Source organism: Glycine soja, chromosome 1, assembly GCF_004193775.1.
Source record: "Glycine soja cultivar W05 chromosome 1, ASM419377v2, whole genome shotgun sequence".
Classification (NCBI taxonomy): Eukaryota; Viridiplantae; Streptophyta; class Magnoliopsida; order Fabales; family Fabaceae; genus Glycine; species Glycine soja.
The window spans coordinates 55,478,339-55,503,489 of NC_041002.1; the positions used below are offsets into that span (position 1 = coordinate 55,478,339).

The 25,151-nt window shown below is 32.5% G+C and overlaps 2 protein-coding genes and 1 non-coding gene across 6 annotated transcripts; 1 reads left to right on the forward strand and 2 right to left on the reverse strand.

Annotated features, from left to right (window-relative positions):
• The first annotated feature begins 801 nt into the window (after positions 1-801).
• LOC114424959 lies at positions 802-5,758 on the forward strand. 3 transcript variants are annotated; one of them, XM_028391667.1, is made up of 3 exons: positions 802-1,152; positions 1,978-2,047; positions 2,603-5,758. In XM_028391667.1, the coding sequence occupies exon 3, from the start codon at positions 2,672-2,674 to the stop codon at positions 5,669-5,671; it is 3,000 nt and encodes a 999-aa protein (XP_028247468.1). In that variant the 5' UTR covers positions 802-1,152; positions 1,978-2,047; positions 2,603-2,671; the 3' UTR covers positions 5,672-5,758. The 3 variants fall into 3 exon arrangements, with proteins under 3 accessions (XP_028247468.1, XP_028247460.1, XP_028247475.1); XM_028391659.1 differs by lacking the exon at positions 802-1,152 and adding an exon at positions 1,175-1,832; XM_028391674.1 differs by lacking the exon at positions 802-1,152 and adding an exon at positions 1,175-1,632.
• A 1,670-nt stretch (positions 5,759-7,428) lies between these two features.
• Positions 7,429-7,500, reverse strand: TRNAT-UGU. Its single transcript has one exon. It is a non-coding gene; the product is annotated as a tRNA-Thr (tRNA).
• A 14,033-nt stretch (positions 7,501-21,533) lies between these two features.
• LOC114424975 lies at positions 21,534-23,742 on the reverse strand. 2 transcript variants are annotated; one of them, XM_028391695.1, is made up of 4 exons: positions 22,957-23,742; positions 22,467-22,619; positions 22,085-22,219; positions 21,534-21,979 (listed from the first exon to the last, which is right to left on the reverse strand). In XM_028391695.1, the coding sequence occupies exons 1-4, from the start codon at positions 23,464-23,466 to the stop codon at positions 21,974-21,976; spliced, it is 804 nt and encodes a 267-aa protein (XP_028247496.1). In that variant the 5' UTR covers positions 23,467-23,742; the 3' UTR covers positions 21,534-21,973. The 2 variants fall into 2 exon arrangements, with proteins under 2 accessions (XP_028247496.1, XP_028247488.1); XM_028391687.1 differs by having other exon boundaries at positions 21,534-21,995; positions 22,957-23,741.
• Between the last annotated feature and the right edge of the window lie 1,409 nt (positions 23,743-25,151).

The window sequence follows — 25,151 nt, forward strand, 5'->3', positions numbered from 1 at the left end:
TGTATTTCGGAATTAAAGGCAGGAAAGCTCATTTCCATGTTTATTAAGAGATTATCAAAAATATTTTTAAGTATCTTTTATTTATAAGAAAGTTACATTTATATAACTTTCATCCTCATGCCATCCGGAACAGATCCAAGGAGACATTGACCCCCTCTCTTACCCTCTCTTTTAAGACCTTTGTGTATATGAGAAAAAAAGAAAAATTAAAATTTTAAAAATGTTAATAAAGAAAACTGTATAAGAAAAATATGTTTTAGAGTTGATATTTGTTTAAAATTTTTCTAGTAATAGATCATATCTCAAATTTTATTCATAAATTAATAATAAATATTTTTAAAATTTATTATTTATTAAATAATTATATATTAAAACTTAATATTTAAATAATATTGTAAAAAAATTTGACCCCCTTTTAAGACACTTTTGGATCCATCCTATATGCTAATGGGATGAAAAAAATAGACCAAACGCATTTTTATATATGCCAAAAAATAATATTTCCAATTATAATATTTTTAAGAATGTGATTCTCAGAAATATAAGATAATTTTGTGAAACAAATATGTTGTAATTTTCATTACTAACATCAAAATATATTACACAGAGACATTGAAATCTATTTAAAGAGTTTACTTCATAACCCGGTAACTTTCCACAAAATCATGTCTAATGATTGCAATTTATGATTAAGGTTTATTTTATCGTATTAACAAAATGAGGTAATCATATCCTAAAAAATGGTAATCGCGAGTTACAATCTCTTACGATTAAATCTGTATTATGTAAAAAATAAAATTAAAAAACTAATAAAAAGAAAGTTACAGGTGTAATGTAAAGAGAGTTACAAAGTATTTTGAATTTTAAAATCAGCTTGATTCCAAAACGAATTGTAGTCGAACTATTTCACATATTACATGCTGTTTCTTCTTCATTCCAATAGGTTGCATATTTCTACGTTAAAAACAAAAAAGACTAGAGAAGCAGTACAGGAGCAGAGAAGAGGAAAAACAAAAGCACTCATAAAAGGGTGGCAGTGCAGAGAAGTTAGAACCTCAAAACGTCAGTCACAAAAATCCTACTACAAAGTACAAAACTCCACGTTTTGCTTTGGACTATCTTAATCGAACTTGCCTTTTAAGCACCCCACAGGTAAAATATAGGAAACTCTCTCTTTTCATTTTATTAACAAAGTGAATGCAAAATGCTCCCAAATCACAGTGCTGACTGCTGAATATTTGCAAATTTAACAGTTGTATAAATGGTTGTGGAGCCTACTTCCATTCCAACCATACCCTAGTCAGATCCCATCTTTGGTCCCATTGCCTTGCCCTCTTCTCACTGTGCTACTTCCCCTTCAGACTAGTTTCTCAGTCTTGCAGACAAATATAAAAATACTAGTACTTCTCTACCCCAAGAAATAAGAATCATAGGAAAATTAAAAAGCAAATGTCTTATAAAGTTTGAAGAAAGTCACACAATTAATGATAGTAGACAGAGTGTGAAACCAAAGGGTGAAGTTAAGAGGGTCAGAGACAGGTTTTAGTTATATATACACAGCGTGCTTATCAAAAAACAGCAAGAGTTTCTGAATCCCCCCAAGACTTGTTCACTCCCCCTTCTGAGAAAAAAGTACAGTTTTTGCCTTCATTTTCAACGAGTTTGTCCTTTTTCTTCTTTTCTGTAACCGGTGTGAGGTGTCTCCCAAATACTCTCAGCTCATAAATTTCCCTCATCCAAATTTCTCGCCACTTTAATTTCCAAGTGTGTTGGCCTTTCACTCAATAGTTGTGATCCAGTTGACGCCTTAATGATATGTAGTATATTGAATAGTATGTAACATGTTTTTAATTTAATTTATTCACTGTTCTGCTAATGATGTGTTTCTTAATTTTTATTGGTGGTTTGCTTCAGTTAGTTATTTCACTGTTGCTGTACTTGTAAGTGTTAATCTTATGAACTTCCTCGTTTGTTCAGAGGAACCAGATTGATTTGGTTGGAGGCGAAATAGAGAAACCACCAAACTGTGTTTCAGTTTGGTATCCTTGTAAGCACTCAGATCTGAATCCCAATGCAGTTTTATGATTCTTTGAATTCTCTCTCTCTCTCTCTCTCTCAGATATGGGGTTATGATTTTATTCTTTATTCTTTTTGATGATGAATTAATTAGACAAGAATTCTGAGCATCAAATGAGTGTATGCCCCAAGGAGATACTATCTTTTTTGGAGTACTCACTGTTCAGAATCAATTTCTTTTTGAAAAGTTTTCCTTTCCTTCTCCAAAAAATTACTTTTTGTAAAGTAAGTATTTCCGTTTAAGTTGATTCTTTTGCTGCCTAGTAATGATTTTTGCTGTTTTGTGGGTTGATGAATTTAGCTCTTTCTGTAAAGTTTTACCTCCCCTGTAAAATTTGATGAGATGTATCAGTATAACTTAGATGGTGATGCCACTATTACCATTTTTTATATTCTTTTTATTTCGGCACTAGCATGAACATGAACATAACAATATAGAACATTCAATTTGGGTTCATTTTTGGATATTGGTTATTTGAATAATTAATAAATCTTGTGACTGACTTGGACATCATCCCAACTTCAGATATAAATCGTGTGGTTGTGTGCATGGGATTTGATATCTTGCATAATTGGGAATCCTTCCAGAACAGGCATGGATATTCAGGAAGAGAGCCCCGTGTTTGGATCCTTGAAAGCCATGACTACAAGGAATATGTCATCATCATCTTCTGCTTTCTTTTCAGCAAACCAGTCACCCTTCTTCTCTCCAAGATCACCATCATCATGTCAATTATTAGAGTCAGCCAGGCTTGATGCTCCAAGTAACAGAATTCATTTAGGTTTGGCTCCCTCAAGCACCACTTCAGAGATTCCAGAACCAAATTCACTAGTAAATGTTAGATGTACTTTCTCAGATGTATCTGCATCTCCAGCTGGATGTAATTCAGCTGATTTGCAGAAACTTAATCGTATATCTTCCTCAGTTGGCATCTCAAGTAGCAGCGTATCTAGTTACTCCAATCGCCGTGAGGATGGTTATTCTGGACAGAAAGAAAAGCGAATTAAAGAAGACAGAAACCATAGAACATCCTCCACTCCAGGTTCCACATCATTTTCTTCTTATAGGCTGAGGAGTTGTGATGTTTTCATAGGATTGCACGGCAGCAAACCTCCTTTACTACGATTTGCTAAATGGCTGTGTGCTGAGTTAGAGACTCAAGGCATCAGTTGCTTTGTTTCGGACAGGGCTCGAAGTAGGAGTTCTTGCAAACTTGGCATTGCAGAGAGAGCTATGGATGCTGCTTCTTTTGGGATAATAGTTATAACAAGGAAGTCTTTCAAGAACCAATACACCATTGAGGAGCTGCAGTTTTTCTGTAGCAAGAAGAATTTGATCCCAATATACTTTGATTTGAGCCCAGCTGATTGCCTTGTAAGGGATATAATTGAAAAGAGGGGTGAGCTGTGGGAAAAACATGGAGGGGAACTTTGGCTTTCGTATGATGGGTTGGAACAGGAGTGGAAAGATGCAGTGCATGGCCTCTCTCGGGTTGATGAGTGCAAATTGGAAGCTCAGGATGGCAACTGGAGAGATTGCATACTGAGGGCTGTCACATTATTAGCAATGAGATTAGGAAGGAGAAGTGTGGCAGAACGTTTGACAAAATGGAGAGAAAAGGTAGAAAAAGAGGAGTTTCCTTTTGCAAGAAATGAGAATTTTATTGGCAGGAAGAAAGAGCTTTCACAGTTGGAATTTATACTTTTTGGTGATGTCACTGGAGATGCAGAACAAGACTATATTGAACTTAAAGCCAGACCCAGGAGAAAGAGTGTGAGAATTGGTTGGGGCAAGAGTAATGTGATAGATGAGAGATGGAGGGAAAGACATATGGGAAATGGCAGCTGGAAGGAAAAAGAACCAGTTGTATGGAAGGAGTCAGAAAAGGAGATTGAAATGCAAGGTATTGAGTTTTCTAAGAGGCACAACCATCTAAGGCTCAAGCGGGGAAAGTATAGTAAGAGGAAAAGAGGAATGAAGATTTTGTATGGGAAAGGAATTGCTTGTGTTTCTGGGGATTCAGGAATTGGAAAAACAGAACTTATTCTTGAATTTGCTTACAGATTTCATCAGAGATACAAAATGGTTTTATGGATAGGAGGAGGGAGCAGATACATAAGGCAAAACTATCTCAATATCAGATCTCTTTTAGAAGTTGATGTGGGAGTTGAGAATGGTTTGGAGAAAACAAAGATAAGAGGCTTTGAAGAGCAGGAAGTAGCAGCAATTTCTAGAGTTCGCAAGGAACTGATGAGAAACATTCCGTATCTTGTGGTCATTGATAACTTGGAAAGTGAAAAAGATTGGTGGGATCACAAACTTGTTATGGATCTTCTCCCTCGTTTTTGGGGAGAGACCCATGTAATTATATCAACACGCCTTCCTCGCATCATGAACTTGGAACCTTTGAAACTTTCATACTTATCTGGAGTTGAAGCAATGTCTTTAATGCTAGGTAGTGGCAAGGACTATCCAGTTGCCGAGGTTGATGCCCTGAGAGTTATCGAGGAGAAAGTTGGAAGGTTAACTCTTGGCCTTGCCATTATCAGTGCAATTTTGTCTGAACTACCCATAACACCAAGCAGGCTCCTAGATACCATAAATAGAATGCCTTTGAAGGAGATGTCATGGAGTGGTAAAGAAGCTCACTCGTTCAGGAAGAACACTTTCCTTCTGCAACTTTTTGATGTTTGTTTCTCCATATTTGATCATGCAGATGGTCCAAGAAGCTTGGCCACCAGAATGGTGCTGGTAAGTGGATGGTTTGCACCTGGTGCTATTCCTGTTTCCCTATTGTTACTTGCTGCTCAAAAGATACCAGAGAGATGTCAGCGAAAATGTTTTTGGAAAAAAGTACAGCAATTATTAACATGTGGATTCACATCCTCGTATGCCAAAAAATCAGAATTAGAAGCATCTTCTTTGCTGCTGAGATTTAATATTGCAAGAAGTAGTACTAAGCAAGGCTATATCCATATCAATGAGCTCATCAAACTGTATGCTCAGAGAAGAGACGATACTGGGGCTGCACAGGCCATGATTCAAGCTATCATCAATCATGGGTCAATATCACAAAATCTGGAGCATTTATGGGCTGCTTGTTTTCTGTTATTTGGATTTGGTCATGATCCTGTGGTTGTTGAGGTCAAGGTGTCTGAGCTTTTATATCTTGTCAAAAGAGTAGTTCTGCCTCTTGCAATTCATACATTCATTACATATTCTCGATGCACTGCCGCTCTTGAGCTTCTGCGTCTGTGCACCAATGCATTGGAAGCTGCAGACCAAGCATTTGTTACCCCAGTTGACAAGTGGTTGGACAAATCACTTTGCTGGAGATCCATCCAGACTAATGCTCAGTTGAATCCTTGCCTTTGGCAAGAGTTAGCATTGTGTAGAGCCACTGTTCTCGAGACTAGGGCCAAGCTAATGCTAAGAGGTGCTCAATTTGACATAGGGGATGATCTGATCAGGAAGGCTGTTTTTATTAGGACTTCAATTTGTGGTGAAGATCACCCAGATACCATATCTGCTCGTGAAACACTGAGCAAACTTACCAGGCTTCATGCAAATGTCCAAATTCACAGTTCAACTTAGATTTGTATGTTTGTAAGGAAACTCTAGAATTATACAAAAAATTTCTTATAAAATTTCTGCATACTATTTCATGCTTCTTCTACAGTACTTACTGAAAATCTGAATGCCTTCCATTTTAAAGAAGTATTCCTTTTTGGTTATCTTCACATGCTTAGTATCATCCTTATTGAAATTCAGTGATGATCCTTCTGTAGATTTAGTTTTTTATTTTTTTTTTGTTATTTCCCAATTCCCACTGCTATACTAGGGACCCACAAGATCAAATTATATGTGTTTTTAAGTGATTCAAAGATGAAAGATCTATCACATTGATGCCACCATGATGGAATTCTAGCTACAGTGTGTGCATGTGAGGACACATTTTCACATTTTTCTAATGCCTTTTACAGATGACAGTATTGATGTCATCATTGCCGTATAATTCCTTGGTTAAGTTTTACACCATACAATAATTATGTGCTATATTGCCATTTATTCAGACTTAAGATACTTTTGCAACAATGCTTTACAAATTTCAATAAAAGCTTCTCCTTAGCTGGATCTTCTTTCTTTTTATAATTACTGTATAGACTGTGTAATCGTGGTTCTGTTCTGTGTAATCATTAAATTTATGAATAGTTGTAACTACAGTTGGACTTGTTGCCATAATGGAAGTTGATTCAATTAGAGGGTGATACATGGTGGATGGTGCAACAAAAAGGGAGATCCTCTTCATTTATGGGGTACGAATGCATACGTTCAATCCTCTTCAAACACCACAAAGGTGAAAGTCTCATCTCATGTATTAGATATTTTAAAACAGAATGTGGACTGAATATGCTTGCGATCATGATTTTTCCCCCCCATAAATATTAATTACTCGACTTCAGTAGTTAGCAACTCACTGCATCCAATGTGTTTGTTAGTGTTTAGAGTCACCAAACCTACATACTAATATTTAACAGCACTTATGTAAGGCCTTCGTTCTATCGTCCATTTTAGCTATGCAATATACTGTGCTGTATTGATATATATATATATATACACACACACACGTAAAGGCTGAGTTTTATCTTTGGATTAGCTCAATTTTTTTCCCTCTATGATCTGTATATGTAGGATAATGAATGAATAAGTAACGAAAGACTTCAGTTATATATGTAGATAATGAATGAATAAGTTTATAGTACTTGTATTATTAATAATTTATTATAGTTATTTTATTATAATTTGATCAACTGGAAACAGTGAATGAGTAGGGGGATGCGATAATCTAACTTATCAGCCACGTTGTTTTACTGTTGAAATGTTTTAGAGCATCTTCGAGGGGCATTGGGGGCACCAAGGAAAATAGCTGTTATCACAGGTACCTTGGTTTGATTTTTTTTTTTTTTTTTTATAATAAATGTTATTAAGTATTTTGTTTATTTTAAAACCATTAATTTTCTTATTTCGTTAAGTGGAGTACCTATTAAATAGTCACTTATTATTTTTCTCCAATTTCATGTGAGCTTTTGCATAATTTCATATAGTTATGGAAATTCCATTTTATCGAAAATACAAAGACACATGAAAAATTAAGTTGCCAGTGCCACCACTTTCTGACGCAAAGGCGAAGGGTTTGGGACGAAGTCAAATTATGAATAATTAAAGACAAGCTGGGATCATTTTGCAAACTCAATAAATTATATAATAAAGATTAAGGAATGAATTACCAAAATACTTTAGATTAATAAAGAGTCACCAAAAAACTCCACCATTTGCTAAAAGCAAACATTTGCCCCCACGCAGGATCGAACTACGGACCTTCAGTTTACAAGACTGACGCTCTACCACTGAGCTATAGGGGCTACTTATTAGGATGTTTGAATGAAAATATAATTATCCACTACCATAATCTTTTACGAGAAGATCTTTCATATTCTTAATTTTTAATATTAATATTTTATTAAAAAATTCTGTTATAGTCATGGTGTATGATTTTATTATTAGAGGTTATATACTATTAATATTTTAAAGTTGTTTTCACTTCTCTAACTTATTAAATGAGTGCTTTAAAACAAATTAATAAATGAGTTGTTATGGCCTATGGGAGTAGTGAAGTTTATTTCAGCAATTTTTAAATCTCAAATCTTCAACTATCGAATGAAAAAAATAACACAAACTTATTTGTTCTTGAATAACAAAACAAAAAGACATTTTTTTATAAATAAAATAATAATTAAGATATACATACTCTTCTTACTTGATGCGATATGTATATATGAATCTCATAACTAAACTTTTTTTAATTCACGTTTTTCATATGAACATTTGAAGCAAATTAGGATGGGGAGAATAGGGGGTAACCTTAACAGGAAACCCCATCAACGAAAAATTAAAAAAAATTGCTTTGACTATTATTGGTGGTCGTTTGCCAACCCATTGATAGGAATATAATTTCATTCGGTTATATTAAAATTCAGACACTCGCCAATAAAACCACTTGATTCAAATATAAAACATGAAAGCAAAATACCGAAGAAGAGGATCTAATCTGCTATAAAAGTGATAGTGTCAGATACAAGAGATGAAGGAAAAAACATATTTATTGATCTGTTCTGCAACTAACTGGCTTCTAAGTATTTGAAACCCAGTCAATCGGCTATTTATTTTACTTTTCTTTGAACGAGGTACTAGGAACACTAAAAAAAAAAGAGGAACAAACCCTCAGGAACACAAAGAAAACTAAACATACCATTTACTTGGGTTGCCAAATCAGAAAACTATTGATTATGTAACCTTGGCTCTCAAAACATTGTATTTGCACTTCAAACTAAGTAGTTGATGTCTTTTAATGACTGGGAGAGTTGAAAGCCACATCCTGCATCATAACACACACGTATTCATAAGCTTATTATGTTTTAAAAAATCTAAAGACAGAAGATCATGATTAATTAAGATGACAAACCTTATTACACACAGGGCAAAGGCTGTTTCTTTTCATCCAATCATGAATGCATTCAATGTGAACATGATGGTCACATTGTGTGAATATTTTTGGATTCTCAGCATCATACTCTGAGGATAAAAAGATGAAAATACATCAACAATTGTCAATTCCCGAGAAAATAGGATAACTATCGCGTGATAAAGCTTAGTTAACTTAATGCTGAAAGCCAAAGAAGTTGAATAAAGAAGCTGTGACTGCATCACCTCCTAAATAAATTGGGCATGCACTCTCCTCTTCATCTAAGATGACAGCTTTTCCCAACTTTGCAAGTTCAAGTTCAGAACCCTTTGCCGAGCCAAGTTTCAAAGCCGTCTGGGTTTTGCATACTGATTCCTTCAGTTTTTCTGACTTAGATGAGGTCCCAGTCTCATAATTGTCACCATCAACTGTTTTTTTAGTTGAAGTAGAATCTATAGTTTGCAGCGATGTATTGGTCTGGTCAGCACAGATTTCTTGAGTGACACCCAAAGGCAAATCGGAAAGGAAAAAGCCAAGAGTCCGTCTAGAAGTATCATTTAAGAGTCCCCCGGAAACAGCAGGAGGAGAACCTTGGCGAAATGATTGTGGCACATGCACCTCCGATACTCTCGCTGGGTTCTGCAGATAAGGCAGCAAATGAAGCAATTAATGCTATAGCAGATTGCACAGCATAATTATTAGAGATGAGAATCCGATCATGGCAATTGTAAATTCTTAGTTACAAGGTGTATACTTATTCAATGAAGAGCTCGTAAACCAAAAGGAAATGTCAAGTGTTATAAGTTCCCTGTGCATTTGTTCTTATATAAGAAAGGATAATCAAACATATTTAATTAATTGCTACAACATGCAACAAAAATCCAGTACTTTAATAGAGTTACCAAAGCTTCTTAAACTCAAACTCAAAGGTGAAGTTGATCATGCAACCGTACCCAGACTTACCACGCAGAATTTAAGAATAAATTTGATCCTTGCATTGGAAAAAGGAAGAGAGGGTAAAGAGAAATAAAAAGAAAGCAGATGTTCAAAACTTAGAATATGACAGATTCCAGCCTAAATTTGATGGAAATTATTGGTATTAATTTGAAGCAAAAAAAGTGAAATTGGAATACTACGGTGTTGAATTCACACTCAGTGCAATAAAGTCTCAGTCCCCATTGGTTCGGCCATATGAACTATGAAGGCATTCGATCTGGTCTTTCCAGCTCCAACGAATGTCATATATATAATTAAGCGAGGAATGGGAATGCACGAGGAGCAAATTTTTATCATATAATCAAAATGATTGGTCTTGATTAGGTTTAAATATAATAATCTTGATTACACACATGTAAATGCATGCATGCATAGGAATGTAACATGGGGTGAGAGATGAAAAGAATTGATCTTGATCATGGTCAACCTAGTTTTATTATATAAATCCAATATTGATATAATTAACTCCTCTGAACTTTGATGCTCTCGCTTCCTGTTTACTACGTACGTGTTTTATCCTGGAGCAAGCGAAATGTTCTTTGCTTTTAGTTTTTGGGAAAGAAATTAAGGTTATTAACTATGGAGACGCTTTCTAAGTTAAAATCAGATAATTAAAATAAGCAGTAAAAAGTAATGCAAGCATGCATGCGCGGCAACAATAAAATGAAGCAAGAGGATCAAGCAGAAAATGGGAAGAATTAATACTTGTGGAGCTGAAGTGTCTTTGAAACAACCACAGCAACCGCCCATTTTCCTTTATCGTCTCCTCAGTGTCCAAGAATAACAACTAACAATTCTGCAACGTTTTCGTTTCACCTATCATCACCATCCAAAAGTTTACATTAATTAGCTTTTCGATCGATAATAATATCCAAGAAGACTGATTGATTACGTTTAAGCAACAGGAAACAGATGCATGCATGGAGAATGAAATTACGACGAATAATAACAAAACTCATTTGATCAAGAAGTATTAACGGATAGAAAAAGAAACAGCAACGAATAGAGAGATAAAGGTTATACGGAAATAGCAAGAAAGAAGAAACAAGAGAGTAGTACCTGGAGTGGAGCTGATATCTAAAGTGAAGGGAGGGATAAATGGTGAGCTTTATACCTTGTCAAGTGCGCAAACCAAGTTTAGTTGGAAGAAACTGTTTCGGTTGTTCAGCAGTTCGCGGGAAAGCCTCCCTTCCCTTCTATTGTCATATAAACCTTTCAATGTCACTATTTGTACCCCAATTCAGGTTGGGCTACATGAACCTGAATTCTAACACTTCTGAGCCAGCCCAATACTATTTTGTTCTGTAAGTCTAGTACTGGGCCCGATCAATAATTGGGTTTGCTACTTAAATTTGATTGGATGTGCGAGTACATGCAAAAGTGGTTTAGCAAGTGTTATAGCATTTCTCTATCATCTTATTTGGATGTATTCCATTCCTTTTTTTTTAAATGATATATTATATTTTCTAATTCAAAAAAATAAATAAATCAGAAGCATTTTCTGCCTAATATAATCAAATGTGGAGTTAAATATATTTTAATTTGTCTCTAAAAGAGTTTTTTTTAGTCCTTAAACTTTATTTATCTTTAATCCTTGTATCTTCCATGAAAAGTATAACTTAAGTTGCTATACTATCAGGGACAAAAAACACAATTTTGTTCCAAGTTTGAACTTTGAAGAATTGAAACCAAATAAAATTTAAATTAAATAGGAATTAAAAAAAATATCATGCTTAATCAGTCTAGAACGAAGTTCACTCTTGAGCCAAAAATGGGTAGTAAATACTAAATAGTAATGTATGGCACAGTGAAAAAGAAGCACTTCATTTGGGAATTGATAGGAGCAGGTTGCTGGTGTTATTGTCTGGAAGTTACTGTTTTACCTAGTATGTAAGAATTCATGATTTTTCACCATAGAGCATCATTTCTGTCACTGCTTGCTGAAGCCGATGAGAAACGAGTATTAATTGTGCCCCAAAATTAAAAGTCACTAGCATATATTAGCACATGTTGCAAGTTTGCTGTGGAGTTTTTCCTTAATTTTTGTGTCGTGACTAAAAAATGGTAGTGGAGTTGGAAAAAAAAAGGAAACAAGTGCGGGCAGACGCACTGAGACGTGAGCAAGCGTGTCGCTATCAGATATTTGGTGAGACTTGAGAAAGAGTTCACGATGACAGTACTTCTGAATTGATAACGAGTTGTGCATGCGAAGACCTAGGAACATATAGCACTTGACTCCTCGAATATTCTCTTTGCTTATACAAACTATATTTGATTATTATGTATAATGTATTCATACTAAACAAAAACACCCATCAAACCTATGCCAAAGAGCTTCCCTAGCTAGCATTCGTGGTAGTGCTCCATTTTTATTTTCTAGCATGCTCATCATTGATTTCAAAAAGTCAAACCTTCAAGGACATATGTTAGGATTTAATAATTACAGAAGTATATGAGAATTGAGTTCCATATTAGAAATATGAGAATCTACTATATGGAATTTATTAGATTTCGAACTCTTTAATTATGGTGGCTAATTTTGATAGTACAGTTCTTCTTAAGTATTTTTTTAATCGCTTTTGGAGTGGTGGACGAAATGTAAGGCAGAAAGAAAATTTTGAAACTTGAATAGAAAGAAAAAAGAAATTTAAAACTTTTGTTTCTAAAAATCATTTTTTCTTTCCATTTTCATTTTTTTCTCTTAAACAAAATAAAAGAAAATTTATTATTATTTTCATGTATGCTTTTTTTCCCTCTCTATCCTTTCCTTCCATCCTAGTTCCTGCAAGATTATTATCAACATATTTGCCAAAATTAACATGAAAACCAAAAAGAAGAGGCACTAATTTATACGTACCATACGAATCCAACAATTATATTCATATGTTGCGGGGAAGAGAATATGGCTGTGGCAGTTCCAATCCTATGTCAGACTTCCTGTCAAGCACATGCATAGAAGGAGCAAAATATAAAATATCAGAATCCACCACAGGTTTTCCAAACAAGGATAGCTAAGAAATCAAAATATCTACAGGAGATTGATTGTGATTTTTGAGGTATGTGAGTTTAGTAAGAAACTTTTTACATGGAAGTAACACGATTTTTTTTTGTGTGTGTGTGTGGCATAAATTTTACTGGCCTAAATTGATCACCTGGAACCATTTGTCATATCCATACTTTGGCTTATTAACTGACTCATATTCATCCATCTTGCTGGATTCTCTACCCATTATGATGCAAGTAGATAAAAAGGGTAACCATAAAGTTTTCATTTTTTTCCAGTCTTACCCCAGACAAAAGTTCTATCGTCAATAGTACACAACCTCTTTTTTTGTCTGCCGGTGACATATTTTATTGCTCTAGGCCGGTCCACTAACCGTGCCATTCGTGTGCCAAAACATATAAAACATTTTTCTTTATCTTTGATTATCGCTAGAAAAATATTCTTAATGAGTAAATACGAATCAAAAGGCTTTTTGTTGGACTAGACAGAAGGAAAGATCCAGTGGACAACTTTCTTAAGCACTCATTTTCTACTTTTGTTTGAAAAATTCTATCTGTGGGGGTCTCTGGTATGAGGCAAGGTTAAAGGGAAATCGGACTTTTCATCTTATAGCACTGCAATCATAGGGTGTTGAAGTAGTTTTCATTATTCATTTTTGCTAACGCTAGGCTGTGATGGTCAAAAGTGAGGTGTTTCGAATCTTTTAGGTTCTCATCATAATTAATTTTATTAGCATTATATATAATCTCTATTTAATTTCTCTGTCCATTTCCCTTTAAACTTATATCACATTCTATTTAATAATAGAAACGGTCGCAATTGTAGGCATTTCGAATTTTTTAATTAATAATGACTTGTCATTAACTTTATTAATTTTAAAGAGTCAATAAAAAAATTAGAATTAGTTGTCGCTAATTAGATTTAAGGGTTCAGTACTACATATCATATCATATGTAACATTTAGTAATATTTTTTTTACCTAATACTTAACAAAAAAATTTGGTAAAAATCTTTGTCAAACATTTAAAAAATATCGTCAAATTATAAATAAATGTTACTAATATGTTTTTTTTTACATTTTATCATATATACTGTATAACTCATGTTGTTAAAAAAATTTTGTCACATTTTTTAGGTTTTAATAACATTGATTATATAATATATTTGATAAAATATTATAAAAATATATTAATAATATTTATTGATAATTTGATGATATTTTTTAATTTTATCAAAGACTTTCAGTAATATTTTTATTAAGTGTTAAAAAAAATATTACTAAAAATCACATATATAATAGTGATTGATTTTAGCTATACAATAACTTTTCAAGAATTGATTATACATGAAAAAAAAAAGATAAAACTTTACTTTACAGTAACTTGCTATTGTTCTTTACAAATCAAATTAATAACTTTTTGACATAACAATATATCCCACAATAAACAAGAAATGTAAATACAAATAAGGGAAAAAATGAAAAACGAAGTATAATTTTTATTTGGGCACATGACACTTACATATCCTCATGAGAATGAAAATCATGTAATTCTTTTAAATTTTTTGAGAAAATATTTATCATTTAATTTTAATATACTTTTGCCAAAAAAAAATTCAATAAATGAATTTAATATATTTATATTTTCAAATAATTTGCTTCGAGTTAAAACATGACGACTTACATGAAATTGTACAAAAAGATTCAAAACTTGATGACTTACATGAAATTTTACAAAAAGATGCAAAACTTGAAGAGGGGTATGAAAATGGATATTATCAAAAGAAGAAACATGTAAACTTTACGATCAGAAGCATCTCTTTACACTGGCACCTCATTATTTAAGAAGAGAATCTGTAGTCCTGGTATCTAGTCGTCTGTTGATATATCTTCAATATTTTGTTTTTGTTTTTTTATTATAAAGTGACATTATCCTACAGATTGATGGAACTAGCTTCCTTTCATTATTCCATAAATATAATGGCTATGTATTCTCATTATAAAAAAAATTATACTGTTAACTCATTAGAAATTACTGTTATTACAACTTTCAAAATAATTATTATAAAATGCAACAAAAAAAATATTATAAAAATCAATAAATTTATTTTTTATTGTGATTTGTAACTGATTAATAATATAAAATTGTTTTATATTATCATTATATAACATTTTCTCTTATTCTACTGTTCATGTAATATTGTGTCTTTGTGATTGTGAGCATTGCTGCCAACCTCTGTTTCAACATATGGTATATTGGTGTATAGCATAAAGATCACAGCATAATCATCTAGGCATTTTTTTAGTTAGTAGCTTATTTGTGTCTTTATGAGCTCGAGAGCAGCAGTATATATATTTTGGTGCATGCTTTTAAAATTCAAAATAAATGGGAACGAAATGAGTCAAATGAAAAACATTTATCACCTCTTTAAATATACTTAAATTTAAGCTGCCATGAAAGAATTGTAAACAAAAATAAAATCTATTATTTGGCAAACTCACACGAATATCTAATGGCCTAATTAAAGAAGATTTCAATTAAGTTGCTGCTCCTCCTATCTTATATTTTGTCTTTAACTCGATGATTAGAAAATGAATAAATCCTTTTTGGACCAAAAAGTATTGAAATAAATCCTCAAATTTGTCTTTTAAAATTTTGACAACTGACATATTAATATTTGAGAACACAAGAGATTTACATGATTTTTAAAAATCAAATTAATTCTAACTATATTAATTTAAAAATGATTCATTTGTAGTTATCAGTAAGAATTAAATCGTGATGAGTTTTTTTGTGTTGCATTATAAATAATGTATTTTGTATTCACTACCAAATATTTACAGAGAAGTTTAGATTTTACTCTTAAAAAATTCAATACTCAGTCCATGACTGTTTTATATTTAAAATTGAAACACTCACTTTCAACAAGATATATTAGATTATTAATCAAGTGCCATTATAGACCGACAGGATTGAAAATTTTGTGTTTTGAAACTGAAGCTAATTAAGTAGCCCATTTTTTTTTCCCTGAGATTGTTGTGTGTTAAATATAATCATTATAGGCAACGATTTGACAGCATCAAAATGTGTAAACTAAACATAAACTACTGGTTAACCGTCCTTTATCCTTGGAATTTATTTGACTAGTATTGATTGGAAAAGAGAAATCCCACTTAACAAAATTGTTATCTTGAATTAATGCAACAATACTATATTTGCCACTTCGGTAGAAAATGAATGATTACTTTAAGTGGATGCTTATTTTTCTTTTAATTTGGCGACCCCTAAAACTTAGGTATGAAGCCTTTATCAATTCCTGTTTCTAGGAAAGAACCAACAAGAATTGCTTCCAACCGAGCTTTATTTTGCTGCAATACTATAGCATCATATGCTATGGGCTAGGGCTGTCAAATTGTGCAGTTGGTAGCCAAATTTGATGCTTTAAGCCAGTTGCTGTGCAATCAATTTTTTTATGTAGTGGGTTCTGTTTGTTTCATATTTTAATTTTTTTTTATGTTTTTAAAAATAAAAATGTTTGATAAACTTAGTTTTTGAAATTATTTTAAAATTAAAAACTAGAGAATTTCTTAATTTTTTAAAAATTACTTTTAATTTCTTATCATTAATGTTTTTCATTCCTCTCTTACATCTTATTTTTCATTTCTAGTCTCTATTAATTTAATTTTTGAAAATAATTTTTAAAATAATAAACAAAAGAACATTTTTAATATTAATTTCTTATCCTCAATTATGGTTTATTCATAATCTTAACAGACAGGTTAAGTAAATTAAAAATGCAGATAAATATTAGCAATATACTCTTCAATACGTTATTATTTTGAATATACACTTTATTATTGATAGAAATTATTGAATGCCACAATTTTTATGGATTCACCTTATATTTAATTAATTTCTCTTATAATTTTATAATTTTTAATAAATTCAACAATTCTTTAATCCCTTTGCAATCAAATTGTATAGACCAATAGGTTTTGCCCTCTAACTAAGCCAAGTTGACTATTAAAACTATAGTAACAAAATAGCTGAATATAGAAGCTACTTAGTATATTGACTATATTTCACACAATAAATTCGAATAATATTTAATTGTGTTTGCGACCGTCAGCAACGGGCTTCTAGCTAATTACAGAGAGGACGTATTTTTTTTTTTAAATCAGCAAAATATTATATATATGAGTATTAAGTGGTACCTCAGAGTACAAAATTGCCCTGCAGCATTAGAGAACGTAACCCATCAATCTGGTTAGACTATATTAATATCCAAAGCAATATAAATATAGCCTAACCCGATATATTACACAAGGCACCAACTTCCCTACCAGAATATCAACACGTGAAATATGTATACACATCATATCTGCTATCCAACAATTAATTGTAAAACCCACCAATAAACAACCTTAAACCAATCAACATTCCTAGCAATTTAATAGACATGCTTTCACGTTGGTGTGTGATGAGAATCATGAAACTGGCCAAATACAGGCTAAAGGCCCAAGTGGAGAAGGACGAAGGCCCAAGTGGAGAAGGACAAAGCCCCCAAGTGGAGAAGGATGAAGGTCCAGAGGCAGAGACACTATCAAGACAATTAATTGTTGCTGAAGGCCCAAACTAATTTGAAGGCCCAAGTTAAATATATTTTTTAGTTATAATTTTTATTTATTGTAATTTTGGCCCAAACTATTTAGAAGGTCCATGTCTATTTTTATCTTTTAGTTCAGATACACTATAAGTATTGGTTTTTGTTTTGAATAAAAAAACTTTTGGCATTTTGATAAAATTTGGTGAGAGTTTCTCTCTGGGTTCCTTGTTGAACCAATTATCAGACTTATCAAGGTAATCCTTGTGGCGTCTACCCAGACTTATCTTCCTTCATTGGAAGTGGCGTCTAACCTGACTTATCTTCCTTCATCGGAAGTGGCGTCTATCCTGACTTATCTTCCTTCACCGGAAGTGGCGTCATCCAAACCTTCGTAGCCTGTATCAAACGATCCGCCCCGTAAGATTCACATCATCTGGTATCAGAGCTTCGGCTCTTGATACAGGTTCTATCTTATCCTATTATTTTTCTTTGTAATTTGTCTTGGTTCGTGTTTTGTCCTTGTTCTGTAATTTGTTTTTCTTGTTTGCGTCTTGTTGCGTTCTTGTTTGTGTCTTTGTTTCGTTCTTGTTCTTGTCACGTTTGTGTTCTTGTTGTTGTTCTTGTTTCTAGTGTCTTTCAGACTTTGTGTCGTAAAAAAAAATTGTTTGGGTTCTGTTTCAAGTAAAAAAAAAAAGTTGCAGAAATTTTGAAAAAAAAAGAGAAGAAAAGAAGAAAGAGAAAAAAGAGAAAGTGGGTGTTTGATCTTTGAACACGAAATTGAGGCAGTTAGAGGCTTTTTTTTTGGCAGAAAATCGTGTACCAAATCCCCTTATCTAGATTCTCCTCTGAATTCTGAGCGTTTTGATATATAGTGGGCCTCAAACGGACAACCGTAGCAAAAGTTATGAGCATTTGAAGTTTACTTTTCATATCTGTTATCTTATCTGTTATCCTATCTGTTATCTTATTTGTTATCATATCTGTTATTCAAATTAAATCTAATTTGTTATCCAAATCTGATCTATTATCCAAATCAAATCAAATCAAATTTTTTATGCAAATCAGATTTGTTATCCAAATCTAATCTGTTATCCAAATCAAATCCAATCTGCTATCCAAATCAAGTCCAAGTTGTTATCCCAAATCAAATCTGTTACTCTGATAATTATATTGTCTTTCCTTTTATTTTATATTACCTTGTGTGTCTAATTCGATCCATCCAGGAACTTAAGAGTGAGTGAGTGGTAAAAGGCAAGAGTGAAAACATCACACAAAAGCCTATATTGAGAGCATCAAACACGAGTGAACTACCATTAAAGAGAGAAACACGTGAGTAGAGTGTGGTGAGGTCCTGAATTTTTTTTTTTAATTTACTGCAAAATTCTTTGTTCCTTAATCATGGCAAGAGCTGGTGACAATGGTGGTGTATATCATCAACTGGATGAATCTCAACGCTTATTTCTGGACGCGTGGACTACACAAATGCAACGTTTGTTGACCAAATCTTCCTTGTTTACTCTTAAACCTCTATCCCCTAGAGAAGTGTGTGATGACCAAATCAGAATGGGAGAAAAGAGAGAACAAGAGAAAGAAAATAGTGAGGCACCACAAAGGAATATGAAAAAGAAGAGTGATACACCCGAGGAAAAGAGTGATACACATGAGAGAAAATTTAATTATTTTGCAGAGGCGAGTGAAGTGAGGAAAGTGTTACCTGCTCATGAACCACTCAATCTACAGTATTGCAAAGACAGTAAAATTTCTACTGATAATTCTAATGAGTTTACTATTTCTATTTCTCCTAGTGTTCAACCATTATTGCAGGAATTTAAAAATGTCTTTCCTAAGGAGATTCCTCATGGACTACCACCATCAAGAGGCATAGAACATCAAGTTGATCTCCTCCCCGGAGCTTCATTGCCTAACAGGCCAACTTACAAAAGCAATCCCCAAGAGACTCAACGTAAGGATGCACATGCCAAAGTTGAGTATGTGAAAAGATTGTATGACCAAGTGAAGGTGCAAATTGCAAAGAAGAATGAAAGCTATGTCAAGCAAGCCCACAAGAAAAGGAAGGAAGTGGTACTTGAACACGGTGATGATCCTGAACATTTGAGGACAAATGTTTTCCAAGAAGGAGGGAATGATGAGAATCATGAAACTGGCCAAATACAGGCTAAAGGCCCAAGTGGAGAAGGACGAAGGCCCAAGTGGAGAAGGACAAAGCCCCCAAGTGGAGAAGGATGAAGGTCCAGAGGCAGAGACACTATCAAGACAATTAATTGTTGCTGAAGGCCCAAACTAATTTGAAGGCCCAAGTTAAATATATTTTTTAGTTATAATTTTTATTTATTGTAATTTTGGCCCAAACTATTTAGAAGGCCCATGTCTATTTTTATCTTTTAGTTCAGATACACTATAAGTATTGGTTTTTGTTTTGAATAAAAAAACTTTTGGCATTTTGATAAAATTTGGTGAGAGTTTCTCTCTGGGTTCCTTGTTGAACCAATTATCAGACTTATCAAGGTAATCCTTGTGGCGTCTACCCAGACTTATCTTCCTTCATTGGAAGTGGCGTCTACCCTGACTTATCTTCCTTAACCGGAAGTGGCGTCTACCCAGACTTATCTTCCTTCACCGGAAGTGGCGTCTACCCTGACTTATCTTCCTTCACCGGAAGTGGCGTCATCCAAAAACTCTACAGCCTGTATCAAGTGATCCGCCCCGTAAGGTTCACATCAGTGTGTCACTGCACAGAAGAGAACTTTGAAGCTTGAAGACGACCAACTCACATCTAAAAGTGTGAGGTGAAGTCCCACATCTAAAAGTGGAAAGGTTGAATACCATATAAGTGAGGAGAATATCCATAAACCTGAGCCTTAAGGTTTTGGGTTAGACTGTGGTGTCAGGTCTTCTTATGTGGTGGCTTGTGGTCCACAGGTGTACCCCTCGAATCTTCCCAACAGAACCATGGTCTTCCAATCCCCAACATGTTGGAATCATCCCAGAGAGCACGTATTTGTTCTTGGGAAAGCTGGAGCTCCTCACTAGACATCACTTGGAATTAGGCAGAATTGCTCTTATTAAGAGTCCTACATGCTCTTGTTGTATTAGCTAGCATTGCTAATAAGTAGGGTATTATAATATTTATGTCTGAAAAAAGTACAATTATACCTGTTATTTGTTTTTATATTTGTGTTTAATTTGAACGTGTTTCTGTTTTCATATTATTTATGTAAGTAACAACTTTAATCCTTATTTCATTTAGAAAAAAACTTTAATCCTTATTTCTAATAATTATTGGGTCAAGATTCAAGTCCCATTGGATTTGTAGTAATAACCACACAACATAGTAAGAGAATCATTTATTTTTTATGATTTACATTGGAAGCACAAGAAAATTACAGAAAAATATTTTACTTCTTTAAACTTTTAGACTATTGCACTCTTAAATGCATTACCTAACATATTAATCAGTTCATTTAAGATCTTATAACTAAGATAAAGATAACGAATTTCATTATACTTGATGCAATCAAATGCTTTTGCATGACAAGATGTTAAAATCCCCTTCAACAACCATCTCATCCGACAAATTTTTTTTACTGTTTTCTACATTAATCCTCTTCTTTTTTCCACAAAAAGTTAAATTGTGTTCAGCAAGATGTCTGACTATAGAAATTATCCCAACTAATACATCCTTCCAATGTTCTTTTTCTTTTCTTGTAAGCTCTTAGATGTTTACTATTTGTTATTGTTATGTTCTTTCTAAAATCTGATTGTTTTTTTTTTTTGAAAGTCAATCTATTTACGACTATCTTTCCATCTTATTTTTATCTTTCTTATCATCTTTTCATTCCTAATCCAAACAAAGCTTCAATAGTATTTGAAGAGAAATTATTAAGTTTAATTAAATTGTGTCATTATTAAAAATCTAATTCCCTTTGATAAACAATGTAATTGAATACTTATCATGTAAATTCTTAGCTGAAAAAAAAATCATGTAAATTCAAATATATGTTATTTTTATAAAATATCATGAAGAATTTATTAAAATACATTAGAAATAACTTATAAACATATTATATGTTATATTTTCACAAATTCTCTCCAAAAATTACATAAAAATTTATATCATAATAAATCTAAATAAATTATAAATAAGTTATTTCAAATATGCTCCTAAAAGAAGGGTTACAAGATCAAGAAGTTTAGCTCAATAAATTGACTAGTATGTGTGAGGCGTGGGCTGTTATAAAATTTCTCATATTTAAATATGATTCTTATGAATAAAAATAAAAATAAAGGGTAAAGGAGAATAACCTTAGTTACTCTGTACATATTTTCTAACAATACATTACCTGATTATTGAATATGATACACGGTTATATACACTGAACAAATCGAAACCAACAATAGAAAAGACAAATCAAAATCAAATACAATTAAGCAAAAACCTCGGTGGAAGCAACCTATAACTACCCAACTTACATTTGACTTCCATAGCATCCTATGGTCTAAATATAGCAACTTTATTTTAAAAAAATTAAAAAAAAGTTAAAATTGAAAAGCCTTTCGTAATTCTTTCCTTTGCATACTAAAGGCCGTTTCGTTGTCAAGTGGCTATCAGCCAAAAACTTCATAAAAGGGTCTTCCAGAAAAAGATGCTTCTGTCAAGACTCCAAAGACACATGTACTGAAACTGAGGAGCTCCATAACTCTCTGTGCAGTGCGCACATTGTTCTGCTTTAAGCCATGACCTCCTCATTTAATCCTTCAATGAATTCAACCTTCATATAAATATCAACACCCCATTTAACTGATTAACAATATGTCAATATGTGTTGTCTATATAGCAATAAATTAAAATCTTATTTACCCAGAACTCGTCTTCATATTCTTCTGTGGTTGAACTTGAGCAAGGAGCTTTCGGAATCTCGCTGATTTCGTCGTTGCGTGCGAATCTGCCACGTATGCGGGTTCGATTGTCGGCTAGTGTCTTTCGGCATGCATACTGGTTGGTACCAAACACAAAACAACAAAGCAGCCACATTGAGACCTTTTTCTTTTTTATCTATTTTCTTCTCTTAATCATGCATTCGTATATATTTGCCTAAAAATTCTTTCGTATCTTTTATAAACTAATACATCATTCTCATTCTTCTCTTTCAATTATTAGCACTAAACAAATAGTCATCAAATACACGTCCAAATAAATAAAGAAAACAAAATAGTCAAATAGCCAGTGCTGTTTTCTCTACCTTAATTATCTTGTTGAACTTCCTCTGGCTTCTCTTGGCTCTGTACTTAGAGATTTTTTCTTTTCTTTCTTCAGCACTATAACGCCCTACTTTGAAGTTTGCTTCCTCCAACAAGGGGCTCCCTTTTTGAGACATATCTGTTGATTTCATGTTCTGAACAAAAACTAAAACAAAGTTTAATAAGAATAAAAAGAGTTTAATTTCTATACTCTGCAACTGTAAATTTTTTATAAAGTTTAATGATTATACATTATGCGAATAAGAAATTACTGTTGATATAAATTTTGGTAAAACTTTTTTACACTTTTCATTTTTTTAAAAAAAAATTGTATACTATCAAAGTAATTAAAAATCCAATCAGAAATCATGATGGAAATCACCAAATTTATCGTACATGTAAATTTGTGAATGGATTACATAAACTATTTTTTGATTCTCTAATAAAAATTAACAATGAAAGAAATACTATACATAAGGTTTGGTATTGAACCTGCAAGTCTCCTGTACTGCACACTCTCCTCATTTGTGCTGCGAAGAAAGTGTTTTCAGGGGAGTTCAAAGCATGGCATTGAAAGTCCATGAGAGTGTCAGGGTGAGGTTCAAAGGGGAAACCAGGCTTCCCATCAAAAGAGGTACAGCTGAAGCTCCTATGTATTAACTTTGATGCACTTTCAGAACCATGACAAGTTTGAGATTGAGAAAGAAATTGCTGATTATAGGTATAATCCACACCCATTTGGCATTCCTCACTCGTCACTTCGGAGCCATACAAAGAAGAGAAGCTTCTAAACTCACCCTTTATATTAGACAGAGGCTGCACAGGGTTTTCCTGAGAAGAAAAAGAGCAGAAAGAAGGGGGAAAAGGGTCAAGAGAACTGTTAAAATTCCCTTGAGGGTCAGTGAAAAACACAAGATTTCCATTTCCATCATAGGAGATCATGTTGTCTGGGCTTGCATGTCTTTGGTAAGAAACGTCAAAAGTATAGTGATCAGAAGACATTGAAATTAACTGAAGGAAACTACTAGTTGCCTTGCCTTGGTTGCCTCAATGAAAAAATAAAAATAAAAAGTAGTGACACAGTGGTGATGAGGGAGTACTAGTGCTGTTTTCTGTGTGTTTGTTTCTGAGAAGCTGCAGAGCTCTGACTTATTTAATGGAAGGCCTGCAGCAGCAACACAATTCCAAATTCATCTCTGTCTCTCTTTAATGGCATGACACAGGAAGAGACAATGAGTGCGTGCGTGAGTCCATGCTTCTCCTTGTTAGTTCCCTATATAAAGAAATCATTTTCTCCAAATAACATTGCCCTTTTATTTTATACAAGTGTTTGTTGGTAAAACATTACTGTTTAAAAAGAGACAATTCGAAAGATATCGAAAATAAATAATTATTTATCTTTTATAGCAAATGAAATGAAATACAAATTTAAAGGTTTTGTTATCCATGCATAATAAAAAAGTTTTGTTATTCATGATCATCCTATTTAATTCAAGTAGTAGGCTTATCTTCACAACATATATATAAAGATGCGTTCTGATACACGTTGTATGATGTTAACAAAAACATTTCCCAAAGCAAAAACGTTGTATAATGTTGCTTTCAACTTCCATGCAAGCAGCCTTAATTTAATTCCTCGGTCTTTAATTATAACATCTTTTTAATTAATTCATGCTTCTTAAAAATAATAATTAATTACATTAAATTGGTCAATTATTTATCTTATAATTTAAAAATTATCATTTTCTTATCTAATGTTCGGAGAGAAATTAATTAAGAAATGATATGTAAGAAAAAATAATTAGTATATTTAAAAATTAGAAAAGAATCTTATAAAAAAATAAATTTATGAAAAGAATATTGTAATTAAAAACCAAGGGAGTAAGATATACACATTACATAAATTTAAATTGTAAAATTTATATTGGTTCCCTTATAATATTATATTGATTCTTTTAAGTAAGGTTTGATGTTTAAATTTTATGAATGGAAAAATATGATTGAAAGGAGACCTACTAAAGGTAATCAGTTAAATTCTTTAATAAAAATTAATTATCAATAAAATTAATAAATATTCTGTATCAATATTATTATAGTTGATTACATTTCAATTTTATTTAAAATATAATGTTTTGACTCAATTATGAAAAGTTTATGCTTGTTTTAAGTGATCTTTTGATTCCAAATCCAGGATAAGTTGAATGAATTTATTCAGCTATGAATTAGTTTTTAATTGGATAAAATTTAAAACTTAATTTATTATTTTAAATATATTTTATTATCTATTTTTTATTTTTAATATAACTTCAATGCTTTTAAGTAATTATGGAAAGGCATATGATACTTGATTGATAAAATAGATACATGTTTAATGAGGGTATTCTTTTTTTTTTTTGCAATAATATTTAATGAATTCTTTGGATTTTTTAAAATTCAGGTAAATTTCACATTTGGCAAACGTTAAAGGATTGTTTTATATTTGAACCTTTTAAAAATATTTCTAATCAATTATCCCAATTTAGAGAAAATAGGTTATTTGTCCCACTCCAAAAGTTTTTTTTTTATTCTATGAATTAGGCACCCTAAAATAAATTCTTATTAAGTAAAAGAAATAATCGTTTGGTGCCTTTATTTAAAAAATGATTTCCTTAAAGTAGTAAATTAGTATATACTGTGTTATTTTTAAC